The following is a 16052-nucleotide window of genomic DNA, read 5'->3' as shown; positions in this document are numbered from 1 at the left end:
CGCGGTTTGGCGGGTCATGTTTTGGAGGACACATGACTCAACTATCGCCTCTCCTGAGCCTGTTGGGGAGTTGCCACCATGAGACAAGATCGTAATTGGAAATGATGAAATTGGGGAGAAAAAGGGGTAAAAAATAAAACAACAGTACGGTTGTTCATGGCAACGTTCGATAGTCTTGATTTAACTCTAGCATATTATTCACACATTCATGTCGATTAAGTCCATTATCAGTCCTAAGCCACTGCTCTGATATTTAATGCATTCTAAGGTCAGAAGAGGACTGGCTACCCCTCTGAACCGGTTTCCTCTCTAGGTTTCTTCCTTGGTTTGTGCCTTCTAGGTTGTTTTTCCTGGCCACTGTGCTTCTGCTTCTGCATTGCTTGGTTTGGGGTTCAGGCCAGGTATAAGTAAAGCACTTTGTGACAGCTGATGATGTAAAAAGGGCTGTATTCAATGAATTTGGTTAATTGATATTCCTTGTTATTAAACAGAGACTCCGGATTGAAGTATTGGCTGGGCACCAACTCTTGAGAGGGGTAATCGTCAACTCAATGAAGTCAATTGAAGAAACACCAGAGGAGAAAAGGTAAAGGAATGCAGTAGGCTACATTTCTAGCAGGGTTGGGGTCAATTTGAATTGAAGTCAATCAATAGAAAAAACGTTATATGAATTAAATTGCTTCTCCTTCTTAGTTCATCGAAAGGTCATTGAAGATATATACTTTTTTCAATTATTGAATTGGAATCTAAGTTTATTTCCTGAATTAACCTTGAAATTACCCTGACCCTTATTTTCAGAATGCATAACTCAAAGCTAATAACTCAAAGTAGTATCATTAAACAAAACTGAAATATGTGTGAATTGAAAGATAAATAACTCTCAATTAAAGATAATATCATAACACTATTCTATTTTATGTCTTACAAAAAAAACAACTAAATATTGCATCTCCGTGTGCTGATTATGGCAACTTAAAGCTGGAATCCTTAATGGTGAAACTGCCATGTCCGTTTGGGATATTACAACAAAGAAGTCTCAGACATCATTGCATGCACGATAGAACAGCAGAATATACACCATTTTATTTTACCACACTGCTCGACAAACCTCACCTCTATTTCGTCCACAAAACAAAAACAATAACAAAGGTGCGTGGGCGGGCATGTGGTGCTGTTTCCACTAATGTGGATTCCATCTTTAAAGTTATATTATATGAGTGTGGGTGGGTGTTTTCCATCTTCATTTTAACACTATACATTTCAACACGGCCAACTATGTGGTTACGCTGGGTTTATCACTCCATCTCACACTGGACTTACTGTAGGCGTTCTGGCCTCTAGTGGTTAGGAAATCAAAGCTTGCAGTCTTCTATTTCTTCTGAGGGTCTGCCATCTCGTAAAGTAATAAAAAATGTGGTTTTCCTGCCTCGTTCTTTCTTGCTTGGGTAATGGCGTCCCAGCTGTGACCATAATTCACACAAACACACACTCACACACACACAAATAGGCATACATGTGAACACATGCACGTGGGCACACACACACACAAACGCATGCACGCATGTGCACGTGCATACAAAACACACACACACACACACACACACACACACACACACACACACTGGGGAGCTGTACTATTCTCTGGAACAGCAAGATGGCTGACACTAAGGACCGTCACATAATTCGGTCGTTGTGCAGCTAGCGTGGAAACTTCCAAGCTTTATAAAAAAACACTCTGGTTACGTCCCAATAATCTCTCTTTTGTCCTGAAGGAAATGACTGATATATGGAAACTCCCTCTAGCTCATTTTCAATTTGTGTAGGGAGGTGAATGAGTGCACACTTCAGGAGGAAGGGGAGATTATTGGGCACAACAACTGCTCCAAGCCCCATCTCCTCCAACTTCATCTTCGTATCAGCCTAAGAGTTATAGTTTGCGTCCCACATGGCACCCTATTCCCTATAGAGTGCACTACTTTTGACTAGTCATATGGATGTGTCATTTGGGGCACATCCATAGAGGCCTGCCAGTTAGACAGTGTTTTATCAGTAGAAACAGGAGGAGATTGATTTAAGTGGAGGTTCGCCAAAAACTGCAGATTGAATTATCTGGCTAAATCTGGAACATTTACTGAACTGTTGTTGATCTATGTGCATTCATCCATGTCAAATAAATTGAATAAAATAAAAAATAATGAAGTGGGATCAGATCTGATATGTTGATTCACCGAGCCTATGTTTTGTTATTATCGTCGGTGAATTAAACGCGTTTCTATGGGGACCAGGTTCAGGTCATATTTTCCAGATTTTGTTCAAAATAGTAGAATATAAACACTTTGTTTCAATTATCCAAAAACAATCTATGCATTCACCTGCAAGTAGGGATTCTAAAAAGCTGTCTATATCATTATTCCTGCAATTGCTTACCATGTTTCCCGGAAATATCGAGAAAATGTGTGGGATACCTATCTGTGTATATTACTAGTTGGTAGCCCCATTAGTTGGTTTATTGGAGTAGGCTATATTTCTCAAATTCCCCCTAATCTGCCGGCCGAGTGTGGAGTAACGAGAGACCCTGAATACCAAAGCTGTTCAATAGCATGAATACCATGGGGACAATTAAAACCTTTTACTGCAGTGGGCTAAATCAGGGTCACACAGAGTGTCTTAAACAAATCTACTTTGAAACAGAAGTATCCACCTCACACATGGTTATAACCTTAAAAAAATAAGACACCTGTACCATGTCAGACATAGAGTTGAAATGTATTCCATTTTGAGTTTGCATCCCAATATAAAATTTGATATACAGTGTATCAAAGAAGTCTGAAATATAACAAAACCGTTTGACTGGGAAACACATTCTCAAAAAAAAAAAAATTATATACAGTTGAAGTCAGAAGTTTACATACACCTTAGCCAAATACATTTAAACTTGGTTTTTCACAATTCCTGACATTTAATCATAGTAAAAATTCCTTGTCTTAGTTCAGTTAGGATCCCCACTTTATTTCAAGAATGTGAAATGTCAGAATAATAGTAGAGACACTGACTTATTTCAGCTTTAATTTCTTTCATCACATTCCCAGTGGGTCAGAAGTTTACATACACTCAATTAGTATTTGGTAGCATTGCCTTTAAAATGTTTAACTTGGTTCAAACATTTCGGGTAGCCCACCCCAAGCTTCCCACAATAAGTTAGGTGAATTTTGGCCCATTCCTCCTGACAGAGCTGGTGTAACTGAGTCAGGTTTTTAGGCCTCCTTGCTCGCACACGCTTTTTCAGTTCTGCCCACACATTTTCTATAGGATTGAGGTCAGGGCTTTGTGATGGCCACTCCAATACCTTGACTTTGTTGTCTTTAAGCTATTTTGCCACAACTTTGGAAGTATGCTTGGGTTCATTGTCCATTTGGAAGACCTATTTGTGACCAAGCTTTAACGACCTGACTGATGTCTTGAGATGTTGCTTCAATATATCCACATAATTTCCCCTACTCATGATGCCATCTATTTTGTGAAGTGCACCAGTTCCTCCTGCAGCAAAGCACCCCCACAACATGATGCTGCCACCCCAGTGCTTCATGGTTGGGATGGTGTTCTTCTGCTTGCAAGCCTCCCTCTTTTTCCTCCAAACATAACAATGGTCATTATGGCCAAACAGTTCTGTTTTTGTTTCATCAGACCAGAGGACATTTCTCCAAAAAGTGTGGTATTTGTCCCCATGTGCAGTTGCAAACTGCGGTTTTGGAGCTGTGGCTTCTTCCTTGCTGAGCGGCCTTTCAGGTTATGTCAATATAGGACTCATTTTACTGTGGATATAGATACTTTTGTACCTCTTTCCTCCTGGATCTTCACAAGGTCCTTTGCTGTTGTTCTGGAATTGATTAGCATTTTTCGTACCAAAGTACATTCATCTCTAGGAGACAGAACGCCTCTCCTTCCTGAGCGGTATGACGGCTGCTTGGTCCCATGGTGTTTATGCGTGCGTACTATTGTTTGTACAGATGAACGTGGTACCTTCAGGCGTTTGGAAATTGCTCCCAAGGATGAACAATACTTGTGGAGGTCTACAATTTATTTTCTGAGGTCTTGGCTGATTTCTTTTGATTTTCCCATGATGTCAAGCAAAGAGGCACTGAGTTTGAAGGTAGGCCTTGAAATGCATACACAGGTACACCTCCAATTGACTGAAATGATGTCAATTAGCCTATCAAAAGCTTCTAAAGCCATGACATCATTTTCTGGAATTTTCCAAGTTGTTTTAAGGCACAGTCAATTTAGTGTATGTAAACTTCTGACCCACTGGAATTGTGATACAGTGAATTATAAGTGAAATAATCTGTCTGTAAACAATTGTTGGAAAAATTACTTGTGTCATCCGCAAAGTAGATGTCCTAACCGACTTGCCAAAACTATAGTTTGAAGAAATTTGTGGAGTGGTTGAAAAAATTGTTTTTATGACTCCAACCTAAGTGTATGTGAACTTCCGACTTCAACTGTATATATAAAATGATGATAAAAATTATTAACAATCCACACGAGGCAACTAGAAGCCGATTTGGTCATTTGACTGCAGGACTTCTATTAATTAATTGTATATGGCTGCCAGCTGCGATGGGCTATATTTTCATCTCATTATGCACAATGTGAACCATAATCTATACCATTTGACATTGGGCTCTACACTTAACAGCCTAAATGGAACAGAAGAATGGGACAGAGAAACAATAGAAAGAGGAACGTGAGCCGATATGCGTTGGAACAGTAGGCCTGCGATTTTGGCGTTCATATAGGTCCTAGCCTAACAGCCATGCCTTCATGAAAAATATCCTACTGTTAGTTAGCTAACTAGCTGCTGGGAGGATGAGATGTCATTGGACGAGTGGGCAAGTGACCGAGTTTTTCCCACATATCACTTTGCTAGCTAGCTATGCTGAACTTGAAGGACTATCCACAGTTAGCACATCTCTTATCAATCAAATGTATCTGGCATCGATCAAATTGGCGGGCAGGCAGGCAAGTTCCCATTGTTGTCAAAACGTGGATTGGAACAAGCATGAATTGGCAGGCAAACTGCAGCAGGGTGAGCAAACGACTGTACTATTCCCCATCATTTTTTTGTTCAATTTTGACGGCCAACTACAAGCTGAAAAACTTTGAGAGGGTTTATCTACTGTTCCCTCGTTAGATTTGAGCTTGTCTCTCTCTGGCTAACATTACTTGTTGATCTTGTTGTTGTGCATAGGCAACTGAGGCTGTCTGATCAATAGGTTCCCAAATGTAAGAGGACTCCCGTGGTATTTACATACAGTATTTGCAGAAATCCATTCAGGTGTATTTTGTGGCTTTCGGCGAATGCTTTCTAATGATGTAAAGTTGTGCTGTTGCTTCTGCATGTAAACATACAGTCTAGTTCGAAGTGAATGATGGCAGGCCCGTGTGGAAAATGCCTTATTTGTATATAGGCCTACTGTAGCTCTGATTGGCTATGGCGCACCGGTCTGTGTCGAGTCCGGTCCTGGATGACACTTTTTTATTAGGTCTTATTTACTGCAGTGTCTATTAATTGTCCAAACGCACGGCCGCTTTACCACTCTATATTATAGAATTTTCATTCTATAATATAGAGTGCCTTACTCTACACATTCTATAAAAGTATGAAAACTTGAAAATGACCATAAGTGCTCGCATCTCTGGAAATGTAATAAAAAAGGTATCATTCTTCCTGTGGATGTATATGAACAGACTTTAATAAGATTTAATGTTGGTAAAACACTCAGTTCCACTTTAAATAGTTAACCCGGACTATCGACATTTACCCTTTGTGCACTAACTCTTTTGACTCATCCCATATGCTAATGCTACTGTTTTTTTTTATCCATCCTATTGCCTGGTCACTTTATCCCTACCTATGTGTACATTTCTACCTCAATTTCTTCATACCCCTGCACATCAACCCAGTACTTGTACCCCCTGTATGTAGCCAAGTTATTGTTACTCATCGTGTATTTATTCCTCATGTTATTATTGTTCTATTATTTCTCTTGTTTTCTCTCTGCATTGCTGGGAAGGACCCGTAAGTCAGCATTTTACTGTTAGTCTACACCTGTTGTTTACGAAGCATGTGACGTAAAATTTGATTTCATTCTCCTTCACCAAAGGACTCTGCTACCAATCCATTAAAGTATCATTTGTGTCACGGCCGTCGAAGGGAGTAGACCAAGGCGCAGCGGGTTGAGTGCTCATAATTAACTTTATTAGAACACTAAACAAAACAGCCAAACAATACTGTCAGGTACACGAAACACTGAACAGAAAATAACCACTCACAAACACAATGAGAAAAAAACCCTACCTAAATATAGTCTCTAATCAGCGGCAACGAGATGCAGCTGCCTCCAATTAGAGACTAATCCCAAACACTTCCAACCTAGACATAGACAACCTACAATAAACATAGAAATAGACTAACATAGAACATAACCCAAAAACCCCAAAACACACAAACACCCCCTGCCACGCCCTGACCAAACTACAATAACAAATAACCCCTTTTACTGGTCAGGACATGACAGTACACCCCCCCCCAAAGGTGCAGACCCCGAAATGCACCTCAAACAAAAACAACACAAAAACAAACTTAAAGGGAGGGAAGGGAGGGTGGCCACCGTGACCAGCGGTTCTTGTGCTACACCCCCCCTTTCCAATCCTCCCTCCTGCGTAGGTGGCTCACCCCGCTCCACCGGCTCACCCCACTTTGGTGGCGCCTCTAGAGCGGGGTCCCACGCCGCCTACCCCGGACTGGCGGGCGACTCCGGCAGCGCCGGACTGGCGGGCGACTCCGGCAGCGCCGGACTGGGAACTGTCACCGGAAGCTCTGGACTGGGACTGCGCACTGAAGGCCTGATGCGTGGGGCTGGCTTAGGAGGTGCCAGACTATTGACACGCACCTCAGGGCTAGTGCGAGGAGCAGGAACAGGACGTACTGGACTGGGCAGGAGCACTAGAGGCCTGATGCGTGGGGCTGGCTTTGGAGGTGCCAGACTATTGACACGCACCTCAGGGCTAGTGCGAGGAGCAGGAACAGGACGTACCGGACTGATGCACTGGAGGAAGAGTACGAGGAGCAGAAACAGGATACACTGGGCCATCAACCCTCACCGGTGGTTGGATGCTTGCAACTTGCATCACTGGTCCTGGCTCGATGCTGGCTCTAGCATGACACCTGTGAGGAGCTTTCACCAAGCGCACCGGGCTGTAGCTGTGCACTGGCGATACTGTGCGTATCTCCGCATAACATGATGCTTGCTTGATCCGTCGCTCCCCATAGTAAGCACAGGTGCTCCTTCGTGCCCTTTCCGCCAGTACCTCTCTCCGGAATCTCGCGTCAAGCTCCTCGCTTGATTCCTTGACTGGCTCCTTTTTTCTCCACGGATCTCTCCTGTACTCCCAGGAAGTTAGGTCAGGGCTCCCCCCTGACTTAGCTAAACTCCCCGTATGCCTCCTCTCCTCCTGAAATGGAGGATATAATGCCTCATACCTCCGTCGTTCCCTCTTAGCTTCCTCCAGCTCCTCCTTCGGGCGCTGGTACTCCCCAGCCTGGCTCCATGGACCCTTACCATCGAGGATCTCCTCCCATGTCCATGACTCCAAGTAGCTCTCCTGCTGCTCCTTCCTCCGCTGCTTGGTTCTTCTTTGGTGGGTGGTTCTGTCACGGCCGTCGAAGGGAGTAGACCAAGGCGCAGCGGGTTGAGTGCTCATAATTAACTTCATTAGAACACTAAACAAGAAAAAAGACGACAGCCAAACAGTACTGTCAGGTACACGAAACACTGAACAGAAAATAACCACCCACAAAAACAATGAGAAAAAAACCCTACTTAAATATAGTCTCTAATCAGAGGCAACGAGATACAGCTGCCTCCAATTAGAGACTAATCCCAAACACTTCCAACCTAGACATAGACAACCTAGAATAAACATAGAAATAGACTAACATAGAACATAACCCAAAACCCCAAAACACACACAAACACCCCCTGCCACGCCCTGACCAAACTACAATAACAAATAACCCCTTTTACTGGTCAGGACGTGACAATTTGCCTATTCCTTAAATGACAATCAGCTGTGAGTTGCTCTGAATAGTAACCTAATCAATAACTTCTTACACAATATCACTAATAAAAATAAAATGTCTTCCATTACACAACATTAGGCCAATAGCCTACTAGCCCATCTCCAGCAATATACAATTTTTGCTGTATCGGCACCTCATCGATAGCCTGCCACTTAGCCCTGCTAATAGTCCTCTTAATTAATGGAAAGGCATTCAGTCTGATATCATTTTAGTGCATTTCCTTCCAGACATGATGGGGGGGGACTGTTCGTGAGAACGCAAAGGTAGGCCTATAGAGAGTGAGAGAGAGAGAGAGAGATTGTAAAATAAATATGTAGTGTTGTGTATGCCTAATTGGGAATTACTGGCTCAGTAGGGTTATACTTTCTGACCCTGTGCCCTGTGGTGTTTTAGAATACGGCACAGTATGCGCCTCCTATCATATGATTTCACCAGTATTTCACCAGCTCATTGATAGAGAAAATGTTCCCTTCAGTTCCCTTCCTCTTTCCAGAACTGCCACTTTCATATTTTAGTGGGTTAGTTTCGGTTTGTTGGGAACCTTCCTACCAAACCGATGTGACCTTTGGTAGTCCACGAACTCCATAGATCATCTTAGGGCCTAAATTTCTGCCAATAAAGCAGAGATCAAATTGAGCTTCTTCAGTTGCTCATTCATGGTGGCCAACAGAGCACTGTCGTCCCTGGAGAATGAAGTGGGGTATTCTCCCTCAGTTTCTCCGCCCATAGTGTTAGAATGTTTGGACAGCGCTTCTCTTCGGTTTCGCTGGATGACAGTACTGATCTTGTTTGTTTTGCTTGTTGACTAAGCATATGATGAGATAGATCGATATACCTTCCAGTTACGAATAAATGCATAAATGACCAATTTTAAACAATAAAAATGGGACACTTACCACATTTAGTTCTATTTCACTGAACTTACTTTCAAGGAACTACCCTTGCAGTTACTTTCAGAGAAAACCTTTGCGTTTTACTCTGTAATGCTGCCTAAGCTACTTAAATGTATTTGTTTCTGACTTGTATCTGATTTTTTACCACGATGTAATGGAATGGGAGTTATCGTTTCATATCATTACAATACAATACATTACTTGCTTTAGTGGTCCATTTGCATGGATATTCAAAATGTTTTGTTGTCACAGTATTCAACCTACACACATCACAAGCTGGGAGCAGCACTGGGGCACTTCGGGGTAATGTATTTCAGTGATGTGCTCGCTAGTTATCCTTATATGGTGTAAATGACCCGAAAATACTGTTGCCATCAACCATCGTTGACTATCTCTTCTCTCCTCTCCTCACCTCTGCCCTCATTTTCTATCTTTTCCTCCCCCCTTCCCTCTCCTTCACCTCTCCTCTTCTCTCCTCTGCCCTCCTATCTTATCCTTTCCTCCCCCTTCCTTCTCTCCCCCTCTACTCTCCTCTCCTCCAAGCAGGCCTGACCTCACCCTAAAGCTCGCCCAGATGAGAGAGCGATGGCAGCGGATTGTTAGTGCGGCACAGCAGCGAAGTAGCCTGGTGCAGGAACGGCTGGGCCAGTGGCGGTTCTACACCAGGGGTGTGAGGAGGCTAGGGGGGCTGCTGAGAGATGTGGAGACCTTACTTCCTTCTGCTGCTCAGGCCCTCTGCACTCTGCAGCAGCTACCATGTTCCCTGGAGGACTTGGGGGTGAGAACATCATATAATTAAATAAATTATCTGTGATGAATGGTCATTCCATTTTTATAGAGACCATGCTAATTCAGAGCTATCAGGGCAATATTTGCTATTTCTAAACATGTATGTGATTTTGGAGTACCGCAGCTAGCGATTGCGCAATGCACAACACATTTTAGGTGCTGTTTATTTTCATTCCACAACTTGATACACTACAAGAGAAGTTTTTGAGATATCCTATTGAACATAGTGTTAAATCATTTTGAAAATGTTTTTGTTGTTGTATTGAGTCACTATCAGTACAATCAGAATCATAATCACAATTTTTGAACAATTACACCTCCCATCCTTCCCGCCCCCCATCCCCAACAAACCTCTGGCAGCTCCACCTCATCCCCAAACTTGGTCTAAACACAATGCTGGTATGAAGAACAAAAACATACAAATCGAATAATAACAAACAAAGAGTAAAATAAAAAGTACACACAACAAGAGTGTTGCTTCTAACACCTTCTACTCCCCTCTGTTAAATAGGCTAACAAATGCTAACCCATCATAGGTGAAACTATACAGTAACTAAGACTGCTTTGTCTCCCCTCTTCAGCGTGCTGAAGAGACTCTCGCCCAACACAACGGCTTCTACGGACACACACTAGAGACAGGCAGGCTGTTGTCCTCCATGGCAGAGCTACAGACACAGGCCCAGCTACAGACAGAGTTACAGACCTTGCAGGAGTCCTGGGACCACGCCAGGGAGCTACTGGGAGAAAGGAGAATCCTGCTGGAAGCTGTTATTCGGGTATATCAGTCAATCAATTAACCAATCAATCTCTTTGAAGCACTTGAACGTGAGCGCTAATTTTACATTGTAGTCATTTTTTACTTTTTTGTCATTTAGCAGATGCTCTTATCCAGAGCAACTTGCAATCAGTGCATTTTACGAAGCAAATAAGCTAAACAAATATCATCGTCATTGCAAGTAAAACCTTCAAAATCAGTGCGAGAAGAAAATTTAAATAAACTGTTAAAGATCCTCTTTACACAGAACTTTTGCCTCTGAGCTTGCTATTGACCCAAGTGTTCCACTAACTGGACAGAAATATTGTTCAGAAATTACCCTTACTATTGGACAGAAAGGAGCACACCTCCCTACACATTAACATTTGGGTTGACCAATAATAGATTATTTTGAAACAAAGAAAACAGAGACAGAATGCAAAAAGAGCAGCCCTTTTTTTGTTCTTTCACGATAGACAGGGATTCCCATTCATCTGATAGGGGAGATTATGATTAAGGCGGAGGATCTCTAAAATTATATGTAATTATGACACATCTCTCTCTCTCTCTCTCTCTCCACCCCCTCTCTCTTTTTACCCCATGTTCTTCAGTACAAACACCAAAACCCCCTTCTTTATGAGTGGGGCTGGGGGGGTTGGGGTGTTAAGGCTTAAAGACTGCCAAACGTGTGTGTGTGTGTGTGTGTGTGTGTGTGTGTGTGTGTGTGTGTGTGTGTGTGTGTGTGTGTGTGTGTGTGTGTGTGTGTGTGTGTGTGTGTGTGTGTGTGTGTGTGTGTGTGTGTGTGTGTGAATGTCTGTTAGCTGCAGTTGACCCACATACCATGTACTGTATCTGTGCACTGCCCAGTGAAAGCCCCCTAACAGCCAAGGCCATCAAAGAGTAACCCTAATCTAACCATAATCCATGCAGGGGCCAGCTGTTAGCTACGGTTTAGGGCACACAGAGACGCAATAACACGGATGAAATTGTATATTATGAATTCACAATTGTCTGTGTATTTCCATCAAAACTCAACTTCAACTCAACTTCAACTCAAGTCAAATATTTTTCGGCAGCGAGTTGCCTACTTAAAAAAATGGTTTATGTCTGGCCATCTTCTCCGTTGTCCATCATCCATCAACGGATGTCTGAATCCTACTGGCACAATACATCTTTTTCGGACACAAAATCTCACAACCATCATCAAATCAAAGTAAACTTTACAGTTGCCAGCTAACCCTGAGAAATACAGAATATTTGTAACGATCGTCGTATATAGTGGACCAAGGCGCAGCGGGTTGAGTGCTCATTTTAAACTTTATTTGAGACTCGTAACAAGAGAACGCACAAACGCACAAACGCACAAACGCACAAACGCACAAACGCACAAACGCACAAACGCACAAACGCACAAACGCACAAACGCACAAACGCACAGTATTACAGGCTAAACACAGCAGTGCAAAAACAACTTCCCACAAAACCCATTACAAAAACACCCCTCTATATAGGACCTTCAATCAGAGGCAACGAGGAACAGCTGCCTCCAATTGAAGGTCCATCCAATAACCCTAAACATAGAACTAAAAAGACTAGACCAGAACATAGAAATATACTAACATAGAACATAACCAAAAACTCAGGTACACTCTAAACAAACACCCCTCTATATAAACACATAGCCCAACAAACCCCGAAACACTCTAAACAAATACCCCCTGCCACGTCCTGACCAAACTATAATAACAAATAACCCCTTTACTGGTCAGGACGTGACAATATTAGGCACGGTATGGTCCATCACTACTGCTACCACCAGCTGGGTTGGGCTCAATTCCATCCATTTCAATTCAGTCAATTCAGGAAGTAAACTGACATTTCCAATTCTAATTTTACAAAACATTTCATAGAGTGAGAATTAGGGCTGATTTTCCAGACACAGATTAAGCCTAGTTCTGGACTAAGACGAGGAGATTCTCATTGAAAGCGCTTCTCAGTCCAGTACTAGGGCTAATCTGTGTCTGGGAAACCGGCCCTTAAAGTTGTCACTACGGTTTAGGATGACATTTTCCCGAGATGATGATGTAAAGTCAGTTTTGCAGTTTTCACCGCAAAGTCTGTAGCTAGGATTTGGGAGATGGCGAGCTGATCCTAGATTTGAACCTGAAGTCAATTTAGGAGCGGTTCCTTTACCTCCGTCTTAAAGGTTGGATGAAACCACACCCCTCAGGCTGCTGAGTCTGATTGGTTGTTGCTGTGACACAGAGGCAGCTGTGAGCCTCGAAAGGGGCTTGCTTTGAGTCTTTGCTATCTGGCCATGCTAGAAAGGGCACAAGTATCGCACCTCATAACCACAAACACGATTTTAACCACCATAAACCCAAACCTTTACCCTAACCCTAATTCCAACCCTTTGAAAACCCCATGCAAACAAAATTATACCATTCTAGAGTGGCCATCTAATGACTACGCACACTTGTTGCTGTCTGTTGGAACCATTATGACCTCATCTGTGAGTGTTGTTTACGACCCCCTGGGGGGGTCAGGTTAGTTGTGTGAACCCCTTCCATAGGATCTGCATGAAAGCAGAGGCCACGGAGGCCAAGTTAAGTGTTGTGTCGAAAATGACACCCAATTCCCTATATAGTACACTACAGTGCCTTCAGAAAGTATTCGCACACTTTGACTTTTTCCACATTACATTGAGATGTGGTGTCACTGGCTTACAAACAATAGCCCATAAGTTCAGGAGTAACAACTTGCTTAACAAGTCACATAATAAGTTGCATGTACTCACTCTGTGCAATAATAAAGTTTTACAATGCCTTGCAAAGAAGGGCACCTATAGAAGGGATGGTTGTTTAGCAACAGAATCGACTCATGCGCAACTATGTAGCGAAACAGACATGGTTGGCTTATATTGTTGACAACATGTAAGCCATAATTCGTCTCCAATGTTTATTGAAAACATAAATATATTTGCACAATGAGCACTTCTCTCAAATACATCGTCACAGTTGTTGGATAGTTATCTAGCTAATTAGAACCACATTGACATGAAGTCAGTCAAAACACCTCAAAACAAGACATGGTATCAAGAACAAGATTAAACGAGCTAAAACGAGCCACTACATGTCAGTTTCCTGTCATTCTTGTTAGCAGTCTGGCCATCCAGAATCACAACAACATGTTGACTTCTGCCCCATGGAAGCATGCACATCATTTTTGAGACATTGTCAGCCAACCCATCTATTGAGGATGGTGAAGTTATGAATTATACTTTGGATTGGTTATCAATACACCCAGTCACTACAAAGATACAGGTGTCCTTCCTAACTCCATTGCCAGAGAGGAAGGAACCCACTCAGGGATTTCCCCATGAGGCCAATGGTGACTTTAAAGCATTTTGAGTTTTGGCTGTGACAATGTTGTTGATCCAACTGAGGAGATAACACCATACATTATTTTTTATTTCATATATTTTTTGGTACTTTTAACCCTTTTTTTCTCACCAATATCGTGATATCCAATTGGTAGTTACAGTCTTGTCCCATCGCTGCAACTCCCATACGGACTCTGGAGAGGCGAAGGTCGAGAGCCATGCGTCCCCCAAAACATGACCCTGCCAAGCCGCACTGCTTCTTGACACACTGCTTGATTAACCCGGAAGCCAACCGCACCAATGTGACGGAGGAAACACTGTACAACTGACGATCGAAATCAGCTTGCAGGTGCCCTGTCCACCACAAGGAGTTGCTAGAGAGCGGTGGAACAAGGAAATCCCGGGCCGGCCAAACCATCCCCTAACCTGGACGACGCTGGGACAATTGTGCGCCGCCTCATGGGACTCCCGGTCACAGACTGCTGTGACATTTTCATTTTCCACAAATTAGCAAACATTTCTAAAAACATGTTTACACTTTGCATGTGTTAAAAAATATAAATTTAATACATTTTGAATTCAGGCTGTAACACAACAAAATATGGAATAAGTCAAGGGGTATGAATACTTTTTGAAGGCACTATATTTTTTACCAGAGCCCTATGGGCCCTGGTCAAAAGTAGTGCACTAAATAGGTATTCAGGAGGCCAAGTCAAATAATTTATGTCAGCCCCGGTGAATGGGAAATCCCCAAGCTATATAGGCACAAGGCGAGACCCAGATGCAGACACATGAGGCAGATTTAGGAGGCCAAGCCAAACAGTTTATGTCAGCCCCGGTGAATGGGAAATCCCCAAGCTATCAAGGCGAGACCCAGATGCAGACACAGGAGGCAGATGGTTGGAGTCTTACAATGTTTAATAATCCAAAGGGGTAGGCAAGAGAATGGTCGTGCAAAAAGGTAAAAACCAGATCAGAGTCCAATAGGTACCGAAGGGCAAGCAGAACCAAGGTCAGGGCAGGCAGGATGATCTGGCAGGTAGGAAAGTAGTCCATAGTCAGGCAGGGGTCAGAACTGGGAAGACTAGCAAAAGAATAGAAAAGGAGTATGGGGGAAAACACGCAGGTTGACTTGACTAAACATACAAGATGAACTGGCCCAGAGAGACAGGAAACACAGGGATAAATACACTGGGGAAAAGAAGTGACACCTGGAGAGGGTGAAGACAATCACAGGAACAGGTGAAACAGACCAGGCCATGACTTTTATTTAATATATATATGGGGTTTTTTCACCTTTATTTAACCATTATTATTATTTATTATTATTTCTTTATTTATTATTATTTATTTATTTATTTGACACATATAACAAAACAGAGTTACACATGGAGTAAAACAAACATACAGTCAATAATACAGTAGAAAAATACGTCTATATACAATGTGAGCAAATGAGATGTGATAAGGTAGGTAAAGGCAATAAATAGGCCATGGTGGCGAAGTAAATACAATATAGCAAGTAAAACACTGGAATGACACAATATTTTTTTATTATTATTATTATTATAATTATTTTTTAAAAATGTTTTTTTTTTTAATTGTGACACAAGCACAATAGTATGTAGACAATGTCTGAAATAGAGATAGCTAATTGTCATTAAAGAAAGGGAAATACACACCAATCTCCCACTCAAATGTGTGACTGAATCTTTGATTAGAGTTGGGGTAACATTTGTGTCTTAGTGGTATATTCAGAAAATGCATTTGAAACTTTTGATTGTGGATGTGGAGAGTGTGTGACCTATCCATTTCTGGGAACCCTTTTTGCCCATAGAATAATATACTTTACCTAAGTCACGCTATTCAATTTAATCTGATGTTGTTTTTTGCTGAACTGACCTGTAAACTAATATTCAGTGAGATTGTTAAATTTAACTTCTCTATATCTTGTAGAATTGGGGCCACTTTCAGGTTAGACTAGTCGACAGCGCACACAAACTGGATGAGCTCAGGGACAGGCTGAAGCAACCGCTGCCAGAGAGGCTGGAGGAGCTACAGGGTGAAGAGAAGCTCATAGAGGTGACTACC

At 42.3% G+C, this 16052-nt stretch overlaps 1 protein-coding gene across 2 annotated transcripts in view; it reads left to right on the top strand.

The window, feature by feature from the left end:
* syne2a (spectrin repeat containing, nuclear envelope 2a) overlaps positions 1-16052 on the top strand; it is a 258178-nt gene that overhangs the window by 201411 nt on the left and 40715 nt on the right. The window contains exons 90-93 of one of the 2 annotated variants that reach the window (XM_029733409.1): positions 492-586; positions 9580-9814; positions 10407-10601; positions 15918-16043. In XM_029733409.1, the coding sequence (XP_029589269.1) occupies positions 492-586; positions 9580-9814; positions 10407-10601; positions 15918-16043 (651 nt within the window). The remainder of the gene's footprint in view (positions 1-491; positions 587-9579; positions 9815-10406; positions 10602-15917; positions 16044-16052) is intronic. The other variant, XM_029733408.1, reaches the window with a different exon arrangement.

The sequence above is a fragment of the Salmo trutta genome, chromosome 35 (assembly GCF_901001165.1).
Source record: "Salmo trutta chromosome 35, fSalTru1.1, whole genome shotgun sequence".
NCBI lineage: Eukaryota > Metazoa > Chordata > Actinopteri > Salmoniformes > Salmonidae > Salmo > Salmo trutta.
Note: the sequence above shows the minus strand (reverse complement) of the source record. Positions and strands in the feature narration are given on the sequence as shown.